This window comes from Podarcis raffonei, chromosome 12 (assembly GCF_027172205.1).
Source record: "Podarcis raffonei isolate rPodRaf1 chromosome 12, rPodRaf1.pri, whole genome shotgun sequence".
Lineage (NCBI taxonomy): Eukaryota > Metazoa > Chordata > Lepidosauria > Squamata > Lacertidae > Podarcis > Podarcis raffonei.
This window is the reverse complement of record NC_070613.1, coordinates 39,651,032-39,670,305: the sequence shown is the minus strand read 5'-3', so window position 1 is coordinate 39,670,305 and position 19,274 is coordinate 39,651,032. Positions and strand designations below refer to the sequence as shown.

General features: G+C 41.4%; 1 protein-coding gene across 1 annotated transcript in view; it reads right to left on the bottom strand.

The window, feature by feature from the left end:
• Positions 1-2,927: 2,927 nt before the first annotated feature.
• KCNH8 (potassium voltage-gated channel subfamily H member 8) overlaps positions 2,928-19,274 on the bottom strand; it is a 162,710-nt gene continuing 146,363 nt past the window's right edge. The window contains exons 13-16 of the mRNA XM_053410068.1: positions 16,526-16,887; positions 12,453-12,559; positions 10,802-10,878; positions 2,928-3,635 (exon numbers count right to left, since the gene is read on the bottom strand). Of these exons, the coding sequence (XP_053266043.1) occupies positions 2,928-3,635; positions 10,802-10,878; positions 12,453-12,559; positions 16,526-16,887 (1,254 nt within the window). The remainder of the gene's footprint in view (positions 3,636-10,801; positions 10,879-12,452; positions 12,560-16,525; positions 16,888-19,274) is intronic.

Below are 19,274 nucleotides of genomic sequence, written 5' to 3'. Positions count from 1 at the left end.
AGTGAAACATAACCAATTTATATATACTTTTTGTCAGCAAAAATAAAATGTTTGCTATTGATAGAAAACATTTCCCTGCCCCTTCGAATGACATGAGCTCATAAGCTGTAAAAAATAAATACTTTCCCACCAGTGGCTTCATTTTAATGCTATGGATTTTCTCCAATTCTAGTCATGCTTGAAGTAGACCCACTGAAATGAATGAACATGACTTAGGTCATTCATTTAAACTAATGTGTCTACTGGTATAGCTTTGGGGCTTTCTGGTATTGCTAATTTTCTGTGCTCTTTGTCTCTTACTCTCCAATCCAGAAGAGTGAATTAAAGGGGAAGGAAGCTGCAATACTTCTCCCTTTAACTACAGCTACTGGCTTACATGGAAAGGTTCAGCTATTAGCACAGGACAAATTATATACGCCCCCCCCCATGGGCAATAAAGAAAAGTGATAGGGAGAAAAATAAAATGTTACTATAGAGATTTGAGAAACCAGGACCCTCGGCTCAATGAAACCCATTCGATAGCTCCACAAATTATAACTTGAAAAAACTCTGTCAAAGAAGGAAAATGAAATGGTTTGTGGTGACCAGCACAGTGGAGAAAAAATAAGGAGGGAGCATTCCTTAAATCATGCAGGATTTGTAAAACAGTATGTTTCTGGGGGTTCTTTCCATGGAAAAGATCCTTTCCCATACAAGAATATTTTAGTTGTACATCCTAGATCCTAATGAAAACTCTTGCAGTCTTAATATACCCACTTTCCAGGGAGTAAGCTCAACTGAACTCAATAGGACTTTTCTTCTTAGAAAGGCGCAGCAGGATTGCACTGCAACATTATCAGGCCATATTATCTTTTGGGGAGGGGATGACAATTCCCATGTGTATGTTGCTAATTAATTTCAACATCTAATTCCAATCTTATTATACATAGATGAACAAAGCCTTCTGCAAGAACAGTAGCCAAGTGAATCATTAATAGCAGAATTAATAGGGAGTACCTTCCCTTTAGCTTAGTTGGCATTACTTCTGAGTAAACCTGAGTAGCATCACACTACATGGTGCCATACCATTTGAAACGAAAGGGTTGCACCTAACGGAGTCACTCAGGTAACGGTAAGGCTTCCATTAGAGGAAAAGGAAGGAAAGCAATTTTCAACTATTTCTCCCCTGTAGCCTCTCTGCGACTTCTATGGAGCTCCCCTAACCCTCTGGAGATTTAGGGTTTGTGAGCAGGGCGGCAGGGGGTAGAGGGAATAACTGAAAATTGCTCCCCTCTCCATTCAGCTGATGGAAGCTTTACTGTTAGCTGAGAGGCCCTGTTGGATGAAACCCACAAATTGACGTTTCACTCTTTTTTAAAAAAAAAAAGTTAGAACATCTCAGCCTTTAACTTTGGCCTTGATCCAAAGTTGCTTCCTTTGTTCCCCTTAAGATCTCAGATAAGTGGCTGACTGACCTTGGTAATCGTCAAAATATGCTATCTGTTGCTGCTTCATGTGATTTACTGTGCTTCTTTCTCAATCCAAAACAGGGGGTGTCTTATTTAGACTAGAATCTGTATGTAGTGTTATGATGCCATGGAATCTGTTGTATCGATGTCACACGTTCAAAATGCGCTTCCCTGTTGAAAAGAGTTGGTCTGCATACCCCAGAAATTAGCTATTCGGTTTTATAATATTATAAATTGCAATCACATGCCTATTTGGGTAATCCACTCGCCCATTTTATTATTTCTAATGTTAAATTTATGTACAAAAGTGCAAGCCAGTTGATAAATATCCCCTACTGATTTAATGACTATTCATTTTTATGGTGGGGGAAAGCTTAAGTATTTGCCTTAAAACATATTTCAGAATTATTTGCTTGTGATTCTACAGCCTGAGATATAACTCCCAGGCCATGGTTTTGGTTGAAGACGTTACCTCCGATTCTCCGGTTTTACTCTGAAATGGTTACCTGACCTTTAAAAAATAAAGGATAAAAGTGATGATGTGCAAAAGCAACAAATAAGGGCATTGGTTATCATCGATTAAAGTAGTACAGTTCACATGTTGTTACACAGTTTTCTGATTTAACATTGTATAAGCCACCTGGCTTTTATTCTCCTGTAAATAAAACAGTACCCTATTCTTGATTTGTATTCTAACGGCATGAACAAGTTCATTGCAAACTGCATGCAGAGAAAAGGGCTGTATGTCCGCTTTAAGCTAAGAATATTTCGATCTAATATGTAATAATGTATACATGATAGTGCATTAATTCTGAAAACGGCAAGCATTGTTACCCCCCAAAAAAGGAAAAACAAAATCCTGATTAGTCTCCTTATAAATATTTTCAATACATATTTCTTACCAAGTATAGAAAAATAGTATTTTTGATAAAGAGGTCTGATTTACATAACAAAGAGCGTGCAACAATTAACCACTCTCTACCAGGTCTATTTGGTTGATTGTCAAGGAGGTGACATGCAGTGGTAATTGTCCCTTCGCCTTTGCAGCACTGGCATAAATACTAGCAGGAGCCTTGATCACCTGAAGCTGATATTGTCTGGCAGCAACAATCAGGCAGTAAGGGGGTGAAAAACCCTTTGCTTCGCACAACAAAGACCTCCTGTGCTAAGGCTCCTCAGTCTTCGTGGTCCAGCTACTTTGTCCCTCAGGAGCTGCAGAGTGTCACAAAAGTCTGTTGAGCAGTCCAGTTAAGCTACAATCTGTGTATAAAAGGCTTTTTTAATGTGCTTCTTAAATCTAGAAATCACCTCTCTGCATATGCGCTGGTCAAACCTTTGCCTTTGCACGGGTCGCCAATTTTTGAGTTGCAAATTTCCATGAGCATCTGAGGAAAAGGCAAAATAATAATAATATGTCATGCAGTTTACAAGCTGGCAGTTGTGGAGCATGCTTGAAGGGTTATCACGTCACCGTTTCCATTATACGTTTATGGCTTTGCTATCTTTAATATCCACTGTGCTTTTCATGACATCCAGAGGAAAGTCTTCTGAGGTCTGCGCTGCTGCTGTCCCCGTAGTTCCTTCCAGGTCCCAAGAGCCTGGCAGGTTCTCGAGGCTTAGCGAACTGACCGCTCCCTGACTAAAGCTTCCTTCCTCGGATCTGCTGGGCAACACAAGGTGCAAGGACGTATCCGACGAAGAGCACATGGAGGAGGAAAGAGTTGCTGAAATGGACTGGAGGGGGGTCAAGGTGGTGTCCGAACGCGGAGAGGTGCAACTCACAAACTGCAGGTGATCCTTCTGGGTCATATGGTAATGGGAGGGGGAATGTTCAAGGCTCGACGTATAATAGAATTCGCCACCCGTAGAATTTTGCAGGTGGGATTCAGTTCTTGGCGGACCGCTACCTACGGAGGTCGCATCCAGGTTCCAGATGCCGGCTATCGTATTGGAATGGCAGAGCTGTGCTTTGGTGCAGGTGACATTCGGAACCTGCGTATGCATACACGGCTGGTGTGGAGGCCAAGACATTCTAGTCTGTAAGCTTTCCATGTTGGGGCTCACGGCTGCGCCATGCACGGCGCAAAACTCCGGGGACTTTTGTGCCACGACCAGGTTTTCCAAGAGGTGCATCACATTCTTCATGTCCTTGCTTAACTGAGAGACCTCTTGAGTCAAAGAAGTGACCTGAAATATACATATATTTAAAAATATATACGTATAAAAATATTTACACAACATCGTTCAAACGAAAAAGAAATGGTGGAATCCAACTCATGCCCTTGCATTCACAGAAGGGCTTTTGATCCAGCAGATGCCTCTACTAATGGAAGAGGAAGGGAAGATATTTTTTTTTTTGCCAATTCTGCAGACCTTGGAAATCAGGGTGGAAAGTGGTGTGGGGTGATGGAAGGGAAAGGGTGAATGGGCAAGAATCACCTCCCATCTCCTTCCATTAGTGGAGCTGTCCACTGGATCAAAAGCTCTGTCATGAATGTTAGAGCGCCAACAGCATCCCATCCAATAGACAGAAGGCAAGTTTCACAACTTAATCCATCTCTCTGGTTCCAGTTGCAAAATTCTCTTTAAGAGCAGAGACGAGTTTATTTCCTAAGGAAAATACCGTATTTTTCTGTGTATAAGACTAGGCTTTCCCCCTAAGAAATAATGTCAAAAGTTGGGGGGCTTCTTATACACTGATACATCCCCCCACCATTTTCTTAAATTGGAGCCCCCTCCTAAATAAGGGGCATCTTATACATGGGGGCATCTTATAGACGGAAAAATACAGTAAATCCATTGAATCTTGTTTTGTTTGGTATTTGTGCCACTTGTGGTTCACGATTGTGTGCCACAGAAATGCTAACAAATAACCTATTTTAAGTTTCATTAAAACCAACTGTGTGAGTCAAAATTCTCCCATGGGGAGCAAACCAGAAGATTCAAGAACCAAGCCTGAGTTTTGAATTACTTCAGGACCAATTGCTAGGTGCTACATTCCAGTTTGCTAAGTCAAGCTGGAGCCTCCTCAAATCATATTTTCAAACTATTTTAATAATCTGCTTCCAACATGATGAAATAAAAACCAATTATTAGAGGGGGTTGCTTTTGAAAACAAACCTTTTGGCTTGAATCCTATAATCACTTACCTTGGAGAAAACCCCACTGAACTCAATAGGCTGTACTTTTGAATTGATAAGTACAGGATTGTTCCATTAAGGCAGGAAGAGGAAAAAAAGTTCTTCTCTCTGCCCCCCCGCCCCCCCAAATGTCATAAATGTTTGCAAAAGCTCAGCTGAAACTCAACTGAAACATTGGATCAGAGGAAATTAAGGCTTTAGCAGCATAGGAATCAATAAGACATGCTAGCCATGATTAAACTTTCCCCATTTCAATGGGACTAAGATGTCATGTTGAAAGCTTTCTATGTAACAGAAATGCTGTCGAAATATTTCCTAAATTTCTGTTTCAGTGTATCTGAAGAAGTGTGCATGCACACGAAAGCTCATACCAATAACTAACTTAGTTGGTCTCTAAGGTGCTACTTGAAGGATTTGTTTTGCTTTGTTTCGACTACGGCAGACCAACACGGCTACCTACCTATACCTATAAATATTTCCTAGTTTAAGAAGTGCCCTACCACCAAGAATTAAGCATGTTCCCTATCTAATATTATATGTTGTGCAATAGAATGGCCATTTCTTTAATGAAAATTCATAATTTGAGAAGTATTCATCTGGGAAGGCTTATCAGCATGATAGTTTATACGGGTAATCATATTTTTTTGGAATACATAAAATTTGCTATAGGGACGTTGATGGAGAATATACCTCTATATAATGAAAGTAACCAGCTGTAGTCTACAACCCATTTATTCTAGCATTGTTGGCTGAAATCAATTACTTTACACACACTGAACTGAGTGAATTGTGGATTAAAGTTGAAGGGAACCTTCTTTCCCCCCCATTTGATTATACTGTACGTAGCTAGCAGGAAAAAAAGCAAATGAAGGTACAAAATTAAAAATTAGCTCTGCATTGCTTCCAGTAGCAGATAATCAATGTATTTTAGGCGAGATTACTGCCACTGTGCTCGCAGAATTAAACTTGTGCAGTTCATCAAATTGATGAAAAGAGGAAGTAATTTGCAGAAAGCAAGATGAGGCTGTACATTAGTTTTCAAAAGGGTAAACGTACCTGTCAGAAAGAGGAAAGGATAATTGTGAAGCATTTGAGTCTTTCTGAACTAAAAGCGTTTCCAATTAGTGTGTGACTTGTACAACTTAACCTGCTCATTACTATAAATTAAGCACCTGACGCTGTCATGGTTAAGTCAAAGCAGATCAAGTAGCCTTAAGTCACATCCAGACACCTTAGAGTTAAAGCATATTTATGCCACTTTAACAGTCAAGATTCAATTCCTGGCATCTCCAGGCAGGCCTGAGAAGATCCCCCGAGTGAAAACCTGGAAAGCACACTGCCAGCCTCTATAAGGCAACTTCCTATGTTCTCTAATTATTAACAATATAAAAATACATTGGATATGCTGAAACTAAGATTCTAAGAACCTACGTGGTCATTTAAAGGTTCTCTTTCTGACTGAAAAGCTGCTCCTGAAAACTGAGGAACCCTCTGAAATGGCATTTGACAGTGCATGGTGGGAAGGGATAATCCGGGTCATGCTCAAACATATATCTTAATTTTACTTCACCTTGACCCTAAGTTTCCACGATTTTGTTTGTTTGTTTCCCCTCCCCCACATACCATTGTGTGAAATACTTTTTCATAATGTATTTCTACTTCCAGTTTGTTGGGCTTCATACAAGTGGGGGAAAGCCTAACGACTGTTGTATTAATCTTTAGTGCTTCTGAAATCACATTACAAACAGGTAAGCAGCTCACTATCCATCTTAAGGTGCCTTCAGTGGAGATAATAATACATCTCAACATTTTGGGGTGCAGTGTTAGTTTTGTATCTTCAGCATTTATTTTGTTTTTTATACTACCACTTGCTTTAAGAAATATATAAAAGTTGAAGCAGAAATTCGTTGAAGCTGCACTCCTAAATACATTTACTAGGTGGACACTTCCAGATGATCTGCTCACTGCTGAATGTTCATCCTGATTTGCTTGCAAGGATATTAGGCAACATTCACTATCTGACCTGGCCACAGTGATCCATGCAACAGTCGCCTCCAGGCTTGACTACTGTAATTCACTCTACGCGGGGCTGCCCTTGAAGCTGTCCCAGAAACTCCACCGGGTGCAGAATGCTGCAGCGAGGCTCCTCACGGGAACTCTGTCATGGGAGCATATTCACCCAGTGCTTTCAAGCTGCACTGGCTCCCGGTGGAGTACAGGGTCAGATTTAAGGTGCTGGTTTTGACCTTTAAAGCCCTTCACGGCCTAGGACCCTTGTACCTACGGGACCGCCTCTCCCGGTATGCCCCACGGAGAGCCTCAAGGTCCATAAATAGTGGTCCCGGGCCCTAAGGAAGTTAGATTAGCTTCAACCAGAGCCAGGGCCTTTTCAACACTGGCTCCAGCCTGGTGGAACGCTCTGCCTCATGAGACCAGGGCCCTGCAGGATCTGATTTCTTTCCGCAGGGCCTGTAAGACAGAGTTGTTCCGCCTGGCCTTCAGCTTGGAATCAATTTGATTCCCTCCCCCTCTTTCTTTTTTCTTTTTCCTTTCTCCTCCTGTGACGAGGCTGCATTTTAATATTTTATAGTTTCAATATTTTAATGTTGTATTTTAATCTTGTTTTTAAGTTGTATTCATTTAACTTGTTATTATTATTGCTTGTTAGCTGCCCTAAGCCCGGCCTTGGCTGAGAAGGGCGGGGTAATAAATAATAATAATAATAATAATAATAATAATAATAATAATTATTTAAGGAGCATTCGCTCTGTGGAGAGGCTTGACAATGCCGTGCTAAACTAAGTGTTATTCCACACTTTCCAATGCATTTTCCTGTCATTTCCCTTATTGGGGAGGGGGAAGTGGACTTGTGCAGGACCCGCCAACAAACTCTAATTGTGCAACCTTAATGTGACTGACTTTCATACAGATATCTGTCACTTCATGTGAGCTACCTCACAGGGTTGTCAAGGGGATAAATAATGGAAGAGGGAAATTAGCATGCCACTGGTTCCTGGGAGGCCACATGCTAACCACTACACCACACTGCTCTCCAATTTGTATGCCGTATGGGGACTAATAGGTCTGTGGTGTGGGCTGAGGTCTTGCAGTGGGAGGTGCATGAAGGTGACCCACCACAGTTTCTCATGTCTGCAAATGCACCCACAGGCTCAGCAATGTTACCAAGCCTTCATCTATCCATGGCACCACACAATTATATTCCGTAGCGTAGCTAAGTGATCAGGCACTGCACATTGCAACCACTAGGTGGATCCCTCTGCAAGCACTGAACTCTAGGAAGGATTTTTGGCTTTGATTTTCATTCCTGCTATGCCCTGCAAAAGTAAAAAGGTAAAGGACCCCTGGATGGTTAAGTCCAGTCAAAGGCGACTATGGGGTTGTGGCGCCCGTCTCGCTTTCAGGCTGAGGGAGCCGGTGTTTGTCCACAGACAGCTTTCCAGGTCATGTGGCCAGCATGACTAAACCACTTCTGGCACAACGGAACACCATGACGGAAACCAGAGCGCATGAAAATGCTGTTTACCTTCCCGCCGTGGCAGTACCTATTTATCTACTTGCACTGGCATGCTTTCGAACTGCTAGTTTGGCAGGAGCTAGGACAGAACAATGGGAGCTCAGCCCGTCGCGGGGATTCAAACCGCTGACCTTTCGATAGGCAAGCCCAAGAGGCCCATCCCACCACACACTTTCAAATGCCATTTCAGAGGGTTCCCCAGTTTTCAGCAGCAGCTTTTAGACCTGCATCCCTGCACTATCTGCCAGTGCTTGTTTTCCATAGACTTTAATGGGACAAGGAAAACCTTAAATAACTTTGAATTTCAGAACTTCATCAAATCAATGAAAGTATGTGCTCTCTGAATAAAGCCTGAATAAAGTGCACCAATACTTTCTACAAAAATGGAAATATATTATAAACCTGCAGAATAGCAGGTTGAAATGCTCATTTTTCAGCACTTTCAAAATTTGATGTCCCTGTGCTGTAATGGATAGAGTGTTGAACTATGACCTAGGAGGCCAGGATTCTAATCACCACTCTGCCATGAAGCCCACTGGGCATAGCTGCCAACTTTTCCCTTTTCTTGCGAGGAATCCTATTTGGAATAAGGGAATTTCCCTTAAAAAAAGGGAAACGTTGACAGCTATGCCACTAGGTGATCTTGGGCCAGTCACTGCCTCTCAATGTAACCTACTTCACAGGGTTGCTGTGAGGATAAGATGGGGAGGGGAGGACCATGTTCACCACATTGGGCCCCTTGGGGAAAATATAATAATCAATAGATCATAGCTGTTTGAAGTTTGGCACATTTTTAGAATTCTTCAGGTAGATCCCACGTGCCAAATTTCAAAATTACCAGCTCAGCAGGGATTATTTTTAAAAGCTGTAGAATGTTGACGTTCATATTGGCAAAACCTTCTTTTTGCCCCTCTCCTGACCCTATAATAAAACATGGGTAGCCTTCAGCTGCATAAATTTGCTAGGGATTTTTGGACTACTGATACACGTTTTAAAGTAATGCATCTCTATAGACATAATCATTTTTGCTAACTAGAGACTTTAGAGTTTTGTGAATGCTAAGCATTTCCTATGAAAGTGAAATGCACTTCTGTATTATGCCCTTGCACAAATTTAAGGATCATAGTATGTTTGCTTGATTTTGGTCCATTCTGCTCCAGGAGCTTTTGCTCTGTGGCAAATTACTAGTTCCCCTCCAAAAGGAGAGCTAGGTAGCAATTTTTTGATTGCTAGTAAAGTGCTGTAACACAATTACCTTGTATGAAAGCAGTTATTTGCCCTTTTGCTAGAAAGCTTTTAATCTCGGTTGGAAAGACTGCTAATGAAATGTGTTGCTCCTGGCTACCAATGACCTCCTTTCTTATTTCCCCCCCTTAAAAATACACAAAAAACTGGAGTAGGGTATTCTAAGAAATAAGATGAAGGTGCTGAAAAAGCTAGGAATTGTGTTCCTCCTCTTACAATCCAATGCATTGGTAGGAAATGTCGTCATGGCCACAAACATATGCCCTGCCTGGGTTGTGCTGCTCATGTGTAAATCGTACAAACAAGGGAAAAGCGTAGTAAGCTCTCGGTCGCCCTCCATGAGCTCCATTTCATTTCTTTCCGCTTCTAATTTGTATATAGCCTTTCTATATTACCATACACAAGGTGGCTTACAGCAACAACATATACAACAAAGAACGCACACCTTATTATTATATCCGATCCAATACAGAAAGTCATAATAAAGCATAACTTAAAATGGAATGACATATCAAATAAAGTAATATTCAATAAGCTAGTTGAATATAATAGTACACAATAAAATTAAACAGCTATAAAAGAAAAAAATTAAACAGCTCCAAACATCAGCAAATGGGACGCGGGTGGCACTGTGGGTTAAGCCACAGAGCCTAGGACTTGCCGATCAGAAGGTCGGCGTTCGAATCCCCATGATGGGGTGAGCTCCCATTGCTCAGTCCCTGCTCCTGCCAACCTAGCAGTTCGAAAGCACATCAAAGTGCAAGTAGATAAATAGGTACCGCTCTGGCGGGAAGGTAAACGGCGTTTCTGTGCACTGCTCTGGTTCGCCAGAAGCGGCTTAGTCATGCCGGCCACATGACCCGGAAGCTGTATGCCGGCTCCCTCGGCCAATAAAGCAAGATGAGTGCCGCAACCCCAGAGTCGGCCACGACTGGACCTAATGGTCAGGGGTCCCTTTACCTTTACCTTTAAACATCAGCAAATGATAATTAAACAGAAATCCACTCTTAACAATCACAATAAATACTGACTGAACTATGGTCGAGAAAAACAACAGGAAGTCGCAATGCATAAAATAAAAAGGACAAAGCACCCTCTCCTTCAAAACTGGGATTCCAAATTGTGCAGGGAGTATCTTTGAGCAGAGAAAGGTCTCCACTTAGATGTCACCTTGTATGTCCTAGAGGGCAATGCAGATCGTGATACAGGTGGTGGAGCTTAGCGCACTTGTCTCCATTTGCCCTGCATGCACATAACATTTATACATGAGCAGCGCATCTGAAAAGTGCTATAGGCTATTGGAACTAAAGATTTATCAATTATCACTAGGCATGAAAAATTAGCCTGACCTCAAGGGTGTTGCTGATCCTAACAAGTTTCATTTCTCCACAAGGAAGAGTAGAACAATTGAAAGGACATGAAATTCTCCATACCTCATTATTAAGCCTGTTGATCTGTTGCTTTGCTTCTTCCGCTTTGATGACTAGCACAGCGGCGCCAACTTCATTCTCTGTAATCATAACAATACACACTGTAAGTAGATGGTCATAGAAATCTCGCATCTGTGACCTGATTGCTCATTTAAGTTTCTTTCCAGATTTTAGTTTGTGAAGGAACGATTTGCCTATGTAAAAACAAGTGTTCCAAATCGAGAACCTTTTCTTGATAAGGCTAAATTAATTCAAATATGTAAAGTTCTACCTTTCCTTCATTGAGTTCAGGATAAAGACAACATCAAAAAACAAAAAATAAAAATAAACCACAGTTCCTCTGAAATTGAAATGGCTCAACTAAAGAGAGAGAGGAAGGGATGGGTAAGGTTTGATTGCTTGCATTCCACAGGTTTGTGCTGTGATGCTTGTCACAATTCAGAAATGAGCCAAGTAGCCCTTCTCCCAGCCCCCCCCCAACTTTTAGGCTGTCATCTTTCTGCACCAAAAAAGGTCTTTGACATTTATTCTGCATTAGACTGTAAAATCTTGGTCTAGATTGCTTTTGTTCTCTCTGGTGAGCTTGCTATATAGCTGTCTAGGGAGAAAGCAACTGGGTTGTTGTTCTTAAAAACCCCTTAGGAAGGTGGGTGGGACACAGTAAAAGCTTCATCGTTGGGCTTTGTGCATGTGTGTTTATGTATGTAAGTAAGCAACAACAACCATTTTCATTACTTTTTTTAAAAAAATGTTTTAATTTGGGGCGTATGTGATGTACAATAACCCCTCTTCCCTAGCATCAGGTAAAATTAGTTGGCACTTTATTTCATTTTATTAAAATATTTAATGATTTTAAAACTGTAGGAAGTGGGACCTGCAAGAAAATGTTGCAGTGTGGAGCGTTGCTGTTCAGGATTCCAGCCCCTCCCCTCCCCTCCCCCTTCTTTTCTGTGCCCTCTCGCTAAATAGTCTTTCTGTGTTCTGTAGCCACAGAGAATGCTATTTTTCCACACACTCTTCTCCAAATAATTATGGGAACTGTAGCTCATTAAATGTTCTCCTAACAGCTCTCAGCTCCCTTCACAAACTACAGTTCCCAGGATTCACTGGAGGGGGGGGGAGCCATTACTGTTAAAGAGTGATTCAAACGTTTGGTGTGAGTGTGATCGGAATAAGCATATTGTACAATTATTTTATTGTTATGATTAATATGGCTACTCACATCAAGCTTTTGCTTTTCTTGGTGTTGCTCCTCCTCCTCCTCCTCTGGCAACAATTACCTTTCACCACCCACTGCCAGAATTGCACCTTTGGCTTTGGGACTGCAGACTATTGGACCTTAAATGAACACTTTGCTACTTAATATTACCTTCTTACAATTAGGGTCAACTTCTTTAATGGGGCATGCAGAACTATACACAGGGATGGGCCCTGATTTAGGACGCAGCAATGCCTGTAAACATCATGATCTTTTTACCCAGAAGCCCAGATAACTGGAAAGAAATAGCTCTACGCTTCACCCCCCTGTCACTCTTGCCCACGATGATCCAGTCACATCTAAGGATTTCTCTCACAGTGTGCAGTACACAAAAGGCAGCCCTCTCTGAAAGGTGCATTATGAATCATTTGTAAGATGGCTAAATATAGCACTAACCCCTGATGGTAGGAGATGCTCTGGAATCCTGCCTGAGTTGTTCAGAGCTAAAGTCAAATGTCTGGCTTTCTTCATTATTGTTACCATCTTCTGTTCCATCAACGATCCTGTTTTGAAAAGGAAAGACAATCTTGGAATAATTGCACAGAAATCAAGCTTCTTTGTCCTCATGCATGGCTAAGAATACACACATTTTTAGGGAAACAGAACGTTCATACGATGAACTTTACCATTATTTGAACCTAAAATTGCTTAAAAGAAAAGAGCTGCTATGTTGGTCGACTGATAACGTGGCATAGAAAATTCTATGTTTATCTTTGCAAAGAAAACACACTGAAGTGGATGTTACTGACTTAAACAACATTTTTCCTTAATAAAGGACCACAAGCCTTTGTCTGTCTTGTCAGAACTCATTTCCTCCTGAGGGACTACTCATACTTTTGAAGAGGAGTAGGGATAAAAGTAGTGTCCAAACCGCTTCCCCAGGTTAGAGGAAATCTGAGATTTCCCTTAGCCTGGAAAGCAGCAGAATTTCTGTGATTAAATATGTTGTTCAGAGGAAAAGATCGCTCCACTGTATTATTATTTTGGATTTGATGTGCTCCTTGCAAGCAGAGCCTGAAACTAGATTGTGATGTTTGCTTCATATAGGAACAGAAGATTGAGGTAGGATATTGTGGTGTATACAAAAAAACAACAACAAAAAAACAAACAAGAAAGCAAGCAAACCAAAATAACCCTCTGCACACAATGGCCATAAATTAGAATTTCAGCTCGCTGAATAGATGCCCATTCTCATTCCCTGCCTGCCTCCAAAAGGCATGGTGAAACATAACTTGTGTTTTGTGTTGTGTTGTGTTAGCAAGAAATAATGCAAGCTGTACTGGAGGTTTTGTAAAAACCCTGGGAGTCGTACATGCTCTCTTTTCGGGCAGGGGCGGAGATTAATGTAATGTTTTAAAAAATCTGACTTGTGAAGTTTCACTCCCTTTATAAACTTTCAAACTGGGCATGGGGAGAGGGAGCACTGAAGCAGCCAGCTTCAACCCCACTTTGCACCACACACTTAAACATCAGCAGATAGCTCTTTCTGTCAATAATAATATATGCAGTGGAACCTCTCTGCGTGGGCTCTCAATCATACAGAGAGAGCCTTCTACATTTAACAGTTGCACGAATGGGATGCCTCCACAAGTTTTATACTAAATGCATAAAGGTCAGGAACAGGGACTGGTACTAAGCTCCCAGGCACTTGCACTCTCATAAGATGGCCTGAACGAAGCTTTCTTCTTTGGCAATATGACTGTGTTTCTCTACCTACTGTCCTGTTTTTCATCCATACTTTGTTTTCCATTTCTGTGTTCTTTCTTTCTTTTTAATTGATGAACCTTTTGCCCCACCCTCTCCATGAAGGATTGCCATACATCCAGAATACTGCAGTCGACAGCAGCGTTCGGGCAGAAATCGAGAAGATGTCTGGGAAAATATGGCAGCCCGTGTCAGCAGTGCTGTTTTTGCCCAACAACTTGGGGCAAAAGTAAAAAAAAAGTCCAACAACTTTGCCCCAAAACATATTTTCTGTCCAGATTTTCACTGTTTGAAATATGGCAACCCTACCTCCATGGCAGAGTTTGGAAGACGGCTTAAGGCAACTTTCCTTAAGTCATATGAATGTTTGTACACTCCATCATTTCCTTTAACTTATCACTAATCTTCCCTGCATTTCGAATAAAGAAGAAGTGCTGCCGAGATACAAAATGGGGGAATATCACTTGTTCAGCCAACCTCTGTTGATAAATGCCTGTGCGAGATTAGCAGTTGTATAACACTCATCAGTAAATTTACTGTAATGAAAGGGATGTGATAAAGCAGCATGAAGGAATGAAAATGGATTTATTGAACTATAACCTATTTTACAAAGGTCACTGAACACCTATTAAAGGTGATTACTTTCATTCATAACTGTCCTAAGCTAAAATCAGCAACGTGGCAGTGGAGGAGAAGGTTCCTCCCCCCCCCCCCCATTTCTTATTCCTCAGGCACTCCTTCCTGCAGCTAGCTTCTATGGACACAGTTCACTGAGATGTTTCCTGCACAAGCCAAATTGAAATGAATAGGGAAGTAGTACATGCTGTTCCGATTTCTCTCAATGGACCTCATGCAGCAGACCTCCCCACTGGGTTCGGCTTAATGTCTTTCCGAAAGCCTTTCAAGGTGAGAATGCAGTCTGTGAGCATTTTAAGGAGAAGGGAGCTGAACTTCCGTCTTAAAATTTGCATGGGTCAACAAAAGAGAGAGCCTTAAAGCAAACAGCTAAGCACTTTGCTGAGAAATCAAGTGTTTCTCTGCTTTTGCACTGCAGGGAGACAGCTGTGCAAAGGCTGTTGTTACTTAAAAAAACAACCCTCCAAGGAACTGCACAGTCCCTGAGATTGTCTAAGCTGACGGAGCCAAAGCTTGGACAGAATCACTCTGTATACAGTATTTTTTGCTCTATAAGACGCACCAGACCACAAGAGTCACCTATTTTGGGAGGAGGAAAACAAGAAAAAAAATATCTGAATCTCAGAAGCCAAAACAGCAAGAGGGATCGCTGCGCAGTGAAAGCAGTAATCCCTCTTGCTGTTCTGGCTTCTGGGATAGCTGCGCACCCTGCATTCGCTCCATAAGACGCACACACATTTCCCCTTACTTTTTAGGAGGGAAAAAGTGAGTCTTATAGAGCAAAAAATACGGTATTCTCTGTACATAAAGACATAAAGCCTGCTGGATCAGGCCATCTCATCCAGCACCCTGTTTTCACAGTGGCCAGTCAGATGCCTGTGGTAGGATTGCCATGTTTCAAAAAGTAAAAACCAGGACACCTCCAAAATTGTTGAGGTTTTGTTTTTGTTTTTTTAAGGAATCCACCCCACGCCTTTCGGAAATTCCCCTTGGACGTCAATTCCATCTTTGAAATCCCAGCAATGTCCGTGGTGTATAGCCAGTGGGAACCCCTGCAAACCTACCAATCAGGCAGCCACAGGCAGGGCTGGGGGCAGGGCTGTTGTATGGGCAAGGAAGGTTTTCATATAAAGCGACTCTGCCTAAGCACTTCCCTTCAAAGTGCCTTGAGTGGGAATTTTGCAATCAGGGTATCAATTTTTTATATAAGATAAAATAAAACATACTGCTCCTCCGTTCCTTCCAGAGCTCTGAAACGTTCATGAGCCAAGCTCTATGGGCTAGCTCAGGGACTGCATGGTTTCAATGATCCTTTAAAAAAAACCCCTCATACTTTGTGTTCTTTTTACATATCCTTCTGACTTCCAGGACTCTGAATGAAAAACAGACAATTTTTAAAGCAGGTCTGTTGAAGGGATGTTGAAAGATGCAGGTGCATTTTGGCAAACTAAACTGAAATCAGTAAGGATGATTTTTGTGCTTACAGTGCAATCCTGTCAATGTCTGCTCAGAAATAAGTCCCATAAAACTCAGTTGGGCTTACTTCCAGGCAAGTGAGTAGAGGACTGTAGCCTCAGTCTCCCATAATGAATGCTGGATAGGGTCTTATTGTGCCCTTAAACATTGTGCATTGTACTGCTTTTAGTTACCAGTTCTTCTGAATGCCTTCTGTATAGAGAACCATTATTCCTTTACGGCTTGTATTTTATTTTTTAAAAATACTTTTTTATTAAATTTTCACTTTAAACAAACAACAATAAATTTAAACATCCATTTGTACAACTCCTTTCCCCTGCTCTGCCAAGCAATGACTTCCCTCCCTCCTGCCAACAGTTTTCTATTTCCAATCTTCATCTCACAGTTTCCTCTTTATTCAAGTCCATGTCATAAGATTTATTTTAATCCTGCTAGTGTCTTCAAACTTCTGCAGTTATTATTTAGATAATCAGTGAATTTACTCCTTTATGGGTTGTATTTAAAGTGGTTTAAATTGGTGGGTAATTTTAAGGCAACAATATTGTTAGCGACAGTATCAAAGAACAGAAAACATTTATGATCCATAGGAAAAATGTTGGTATGGAAAGAGAAACTGGGTGTGCGCCATTGTAAGAGACATTCCTAATATTTACCTGGGGCTGAGGTCTGGGGGACCAGTGCTGTTTAGGGATGTAAGGTGCAGCTTCAGGTTCTTCTCTCTCCTTTTGGAGTAATAATGCAGTTCCGTTTCATGCTTGGTTCTAGAGGAGGTTGCGCTGCAAACTCGGATAGGTGAGTGGAAGGGCACAGTTCCTGAGGCCAACTGTTTCAAGTTTATCCCAAGATAGCTTTTATTGCTTCCTGACTTTTTCTGCTGGGAGCAGGAGGTTGTGCTTCTGGTATGGACCGGAGAAAGAGTGCCAGCCTCCTCTTCTACCATCTCCTCCTCTTCTTCCTCATCTTCCACAATAGAGGGAAGTCTCTTGTTGATGCTTCCATTTCCTTTCGAGTCTGCCTAAAATAGCGGATAATTCATATTCAAATTAAAATGGAAATCTGCTTGCTATGTTGTAACTACAGTGGTACCTCTAGTTGCAAACTTAATTCATTCCGGAGGTCCATTCTTAACCTGAAACTGTTCTTAACTAGAGGCGTGCTTTCACTAATGGGGCCACTGTGCCGCCGGCACACGATTTCCATTCTCACCCTGGGGCAAAGTTATCAACTCGAGGTAACTCTTCCGGGTTAGCGGAGTCTGTAACCTGAAGCGATTGTAACCTGAGGCATCTGTAACTCGAGGTACCACTGTATCTGAGAATCCAACTACGGTAGTACTGTGTTGAATGTTCCTTCCACATATTTTCCATTCATTTCCCAGGAGGAAAGAAATTGCATTTGAAAATTAATAAAGGGGGGGGGGACTGCAATGAATTTCTCTTGGGTGGGGTGTAGAGGTGCTTTTGTGCTCAGCTCGCTTTTGGGAGGGCCAAATAGTGTTTGTGTCTTGTCTTTCAATCTACGTCATCTTACCAGTAGCCTGAACTTTGTAGCCTTCTGGGGTGCCTGCACTATAATGGGAAGATACATGCAGCTTTTTTTCAGATCAAGAGGCATGGGCAGCCAAGGAGGCTGCAGAGTGGTGAGGAAAAACTTACTGGAAAGAAAAACTCAGAGAGGCACACCACTCTTGGCCAACTTGCAACAAGGTAAGCTCAACACCCTGCACCCAAATTTCTAAGTGCCCTGAGAATTAGACAGAAAGATGGAAGCCTCTTCCCGAGAGGAAGAAAACTTTTGAGCATTTAATCAAACCCAAAGACCACAAATGTTCCCATCGTAAACATTTTGCAGCTTCTTGGGCTCCTTAAATGGGATTCCACTATGTGAGGAGATTTATAAAATATGGGTCTATAAACACAGTTCAGCAAAATGAAAGCAAATGCATTTTGTTACCCAGAAATGTTCCATATTTTTAGTTCATACAGAGCTGTGTAATAGATAAATAGGTTGTCTAATTAATTTACCTATTTATTTAAATCACTTAAATCCCATGTTTCTAAATTTGCTTGGATGGCAACAAAATTAAAATGCACATAATAAAACGAAACAAAACAGAAAGACAAATCCACACTGACAAATAACAACATAAAACAACTCCAGATGAACTGGACCAGCTTTCCCCCTAAAAACTAGCTCAAAGTTTTAGTAAAAAGGTAGATCTTACAAAGTTTCCTAAGCCAAAGAAGAAGATAATATAGGCACACCTGCTGAGAGAGACTGTCCCAGAGCTGGGGTAGCCACTCAGAGTGCTTTGCTGCATCCTGTGCAAAGGGAAGCTGGAGTGAAAGCCTTCACAATGCTATTTGCAGGTGTGTGGGCTCAGGGAGGCGGGTGTGAGTTGTTGCCTGATAATAGTAAATAGCCTTAAGAGCCTTTGCAGAAATAATAGGCAGGGGAGAACATTTAAAATTAAGTGAATCCAAATAGGGTAACGTTGCTCAACAGTCGACAACACTATTGATGTCCGAGAGCTTCAAAGCAGAACTTTTCACAAGACAGGTAGTGTGTGAATTGTAAGAACCAAAACTAGGCAACATTTCTCGGTAAAGAAAATGATCCTGAAACTGGAGTTTGGGTTTAAAATCAGGAACTCCCCCCCCCCCACATGTAACCTAATTCCTTTCCATAATATACTTACTCCATATGGGTTGCAGTGTACATTCCAGATGCAGTTTCATATTTAGATTAAATGAGCTTAATGTTGCTAACAAGCCCCGTGGTCTGTATTGGCTTGCTCTACTCTTCCTTTCTATCCTATTTCCTATATGCCGCTTTATATTTTTAATAAAATCTCAAAGCATTTTACAGCATGTTAAATCAATAAAACAATAGCCAGGTGATGTCCCTCTGGCCTCATGAGGAGCCTCTTTTGTAGGGCTGGGTGAGTCTGGGCCCCACCCCCTAGGCCAGGTGGAAAGGGCTACTTGACTACTATATTGACTACTACCTTGACAGCTAACTTGTGGAACTTCAAGACTCACCAAAAATTTGGACCAGGGTTTAAAATCTTTTAGTCCTAACCTTCTAACCAAGATATCATATTGGTTATCATCATGATTTTCATCTCTATTTTGTCCTCAACTGAGAACGTATACAGCATAGTCCCATTGTGACATAAGTTTTATCTTCATGGCACAATGTCCATGAAGGATTAAGTATGAGCAATATTACATCAGAATGGAAAATAAATCTGGGAGAAAATATGTAGACCCTGCGTCCTGTTCATAGGCTGAGCAACCCAAATTCACCTCTGTTTTGAATTTGGTTTAATAAACAAAATAAATAAATAAATGTATGTGGCAAGGTTTATTAGGGGCTCACTCAAAATCTGTACTAATAGGT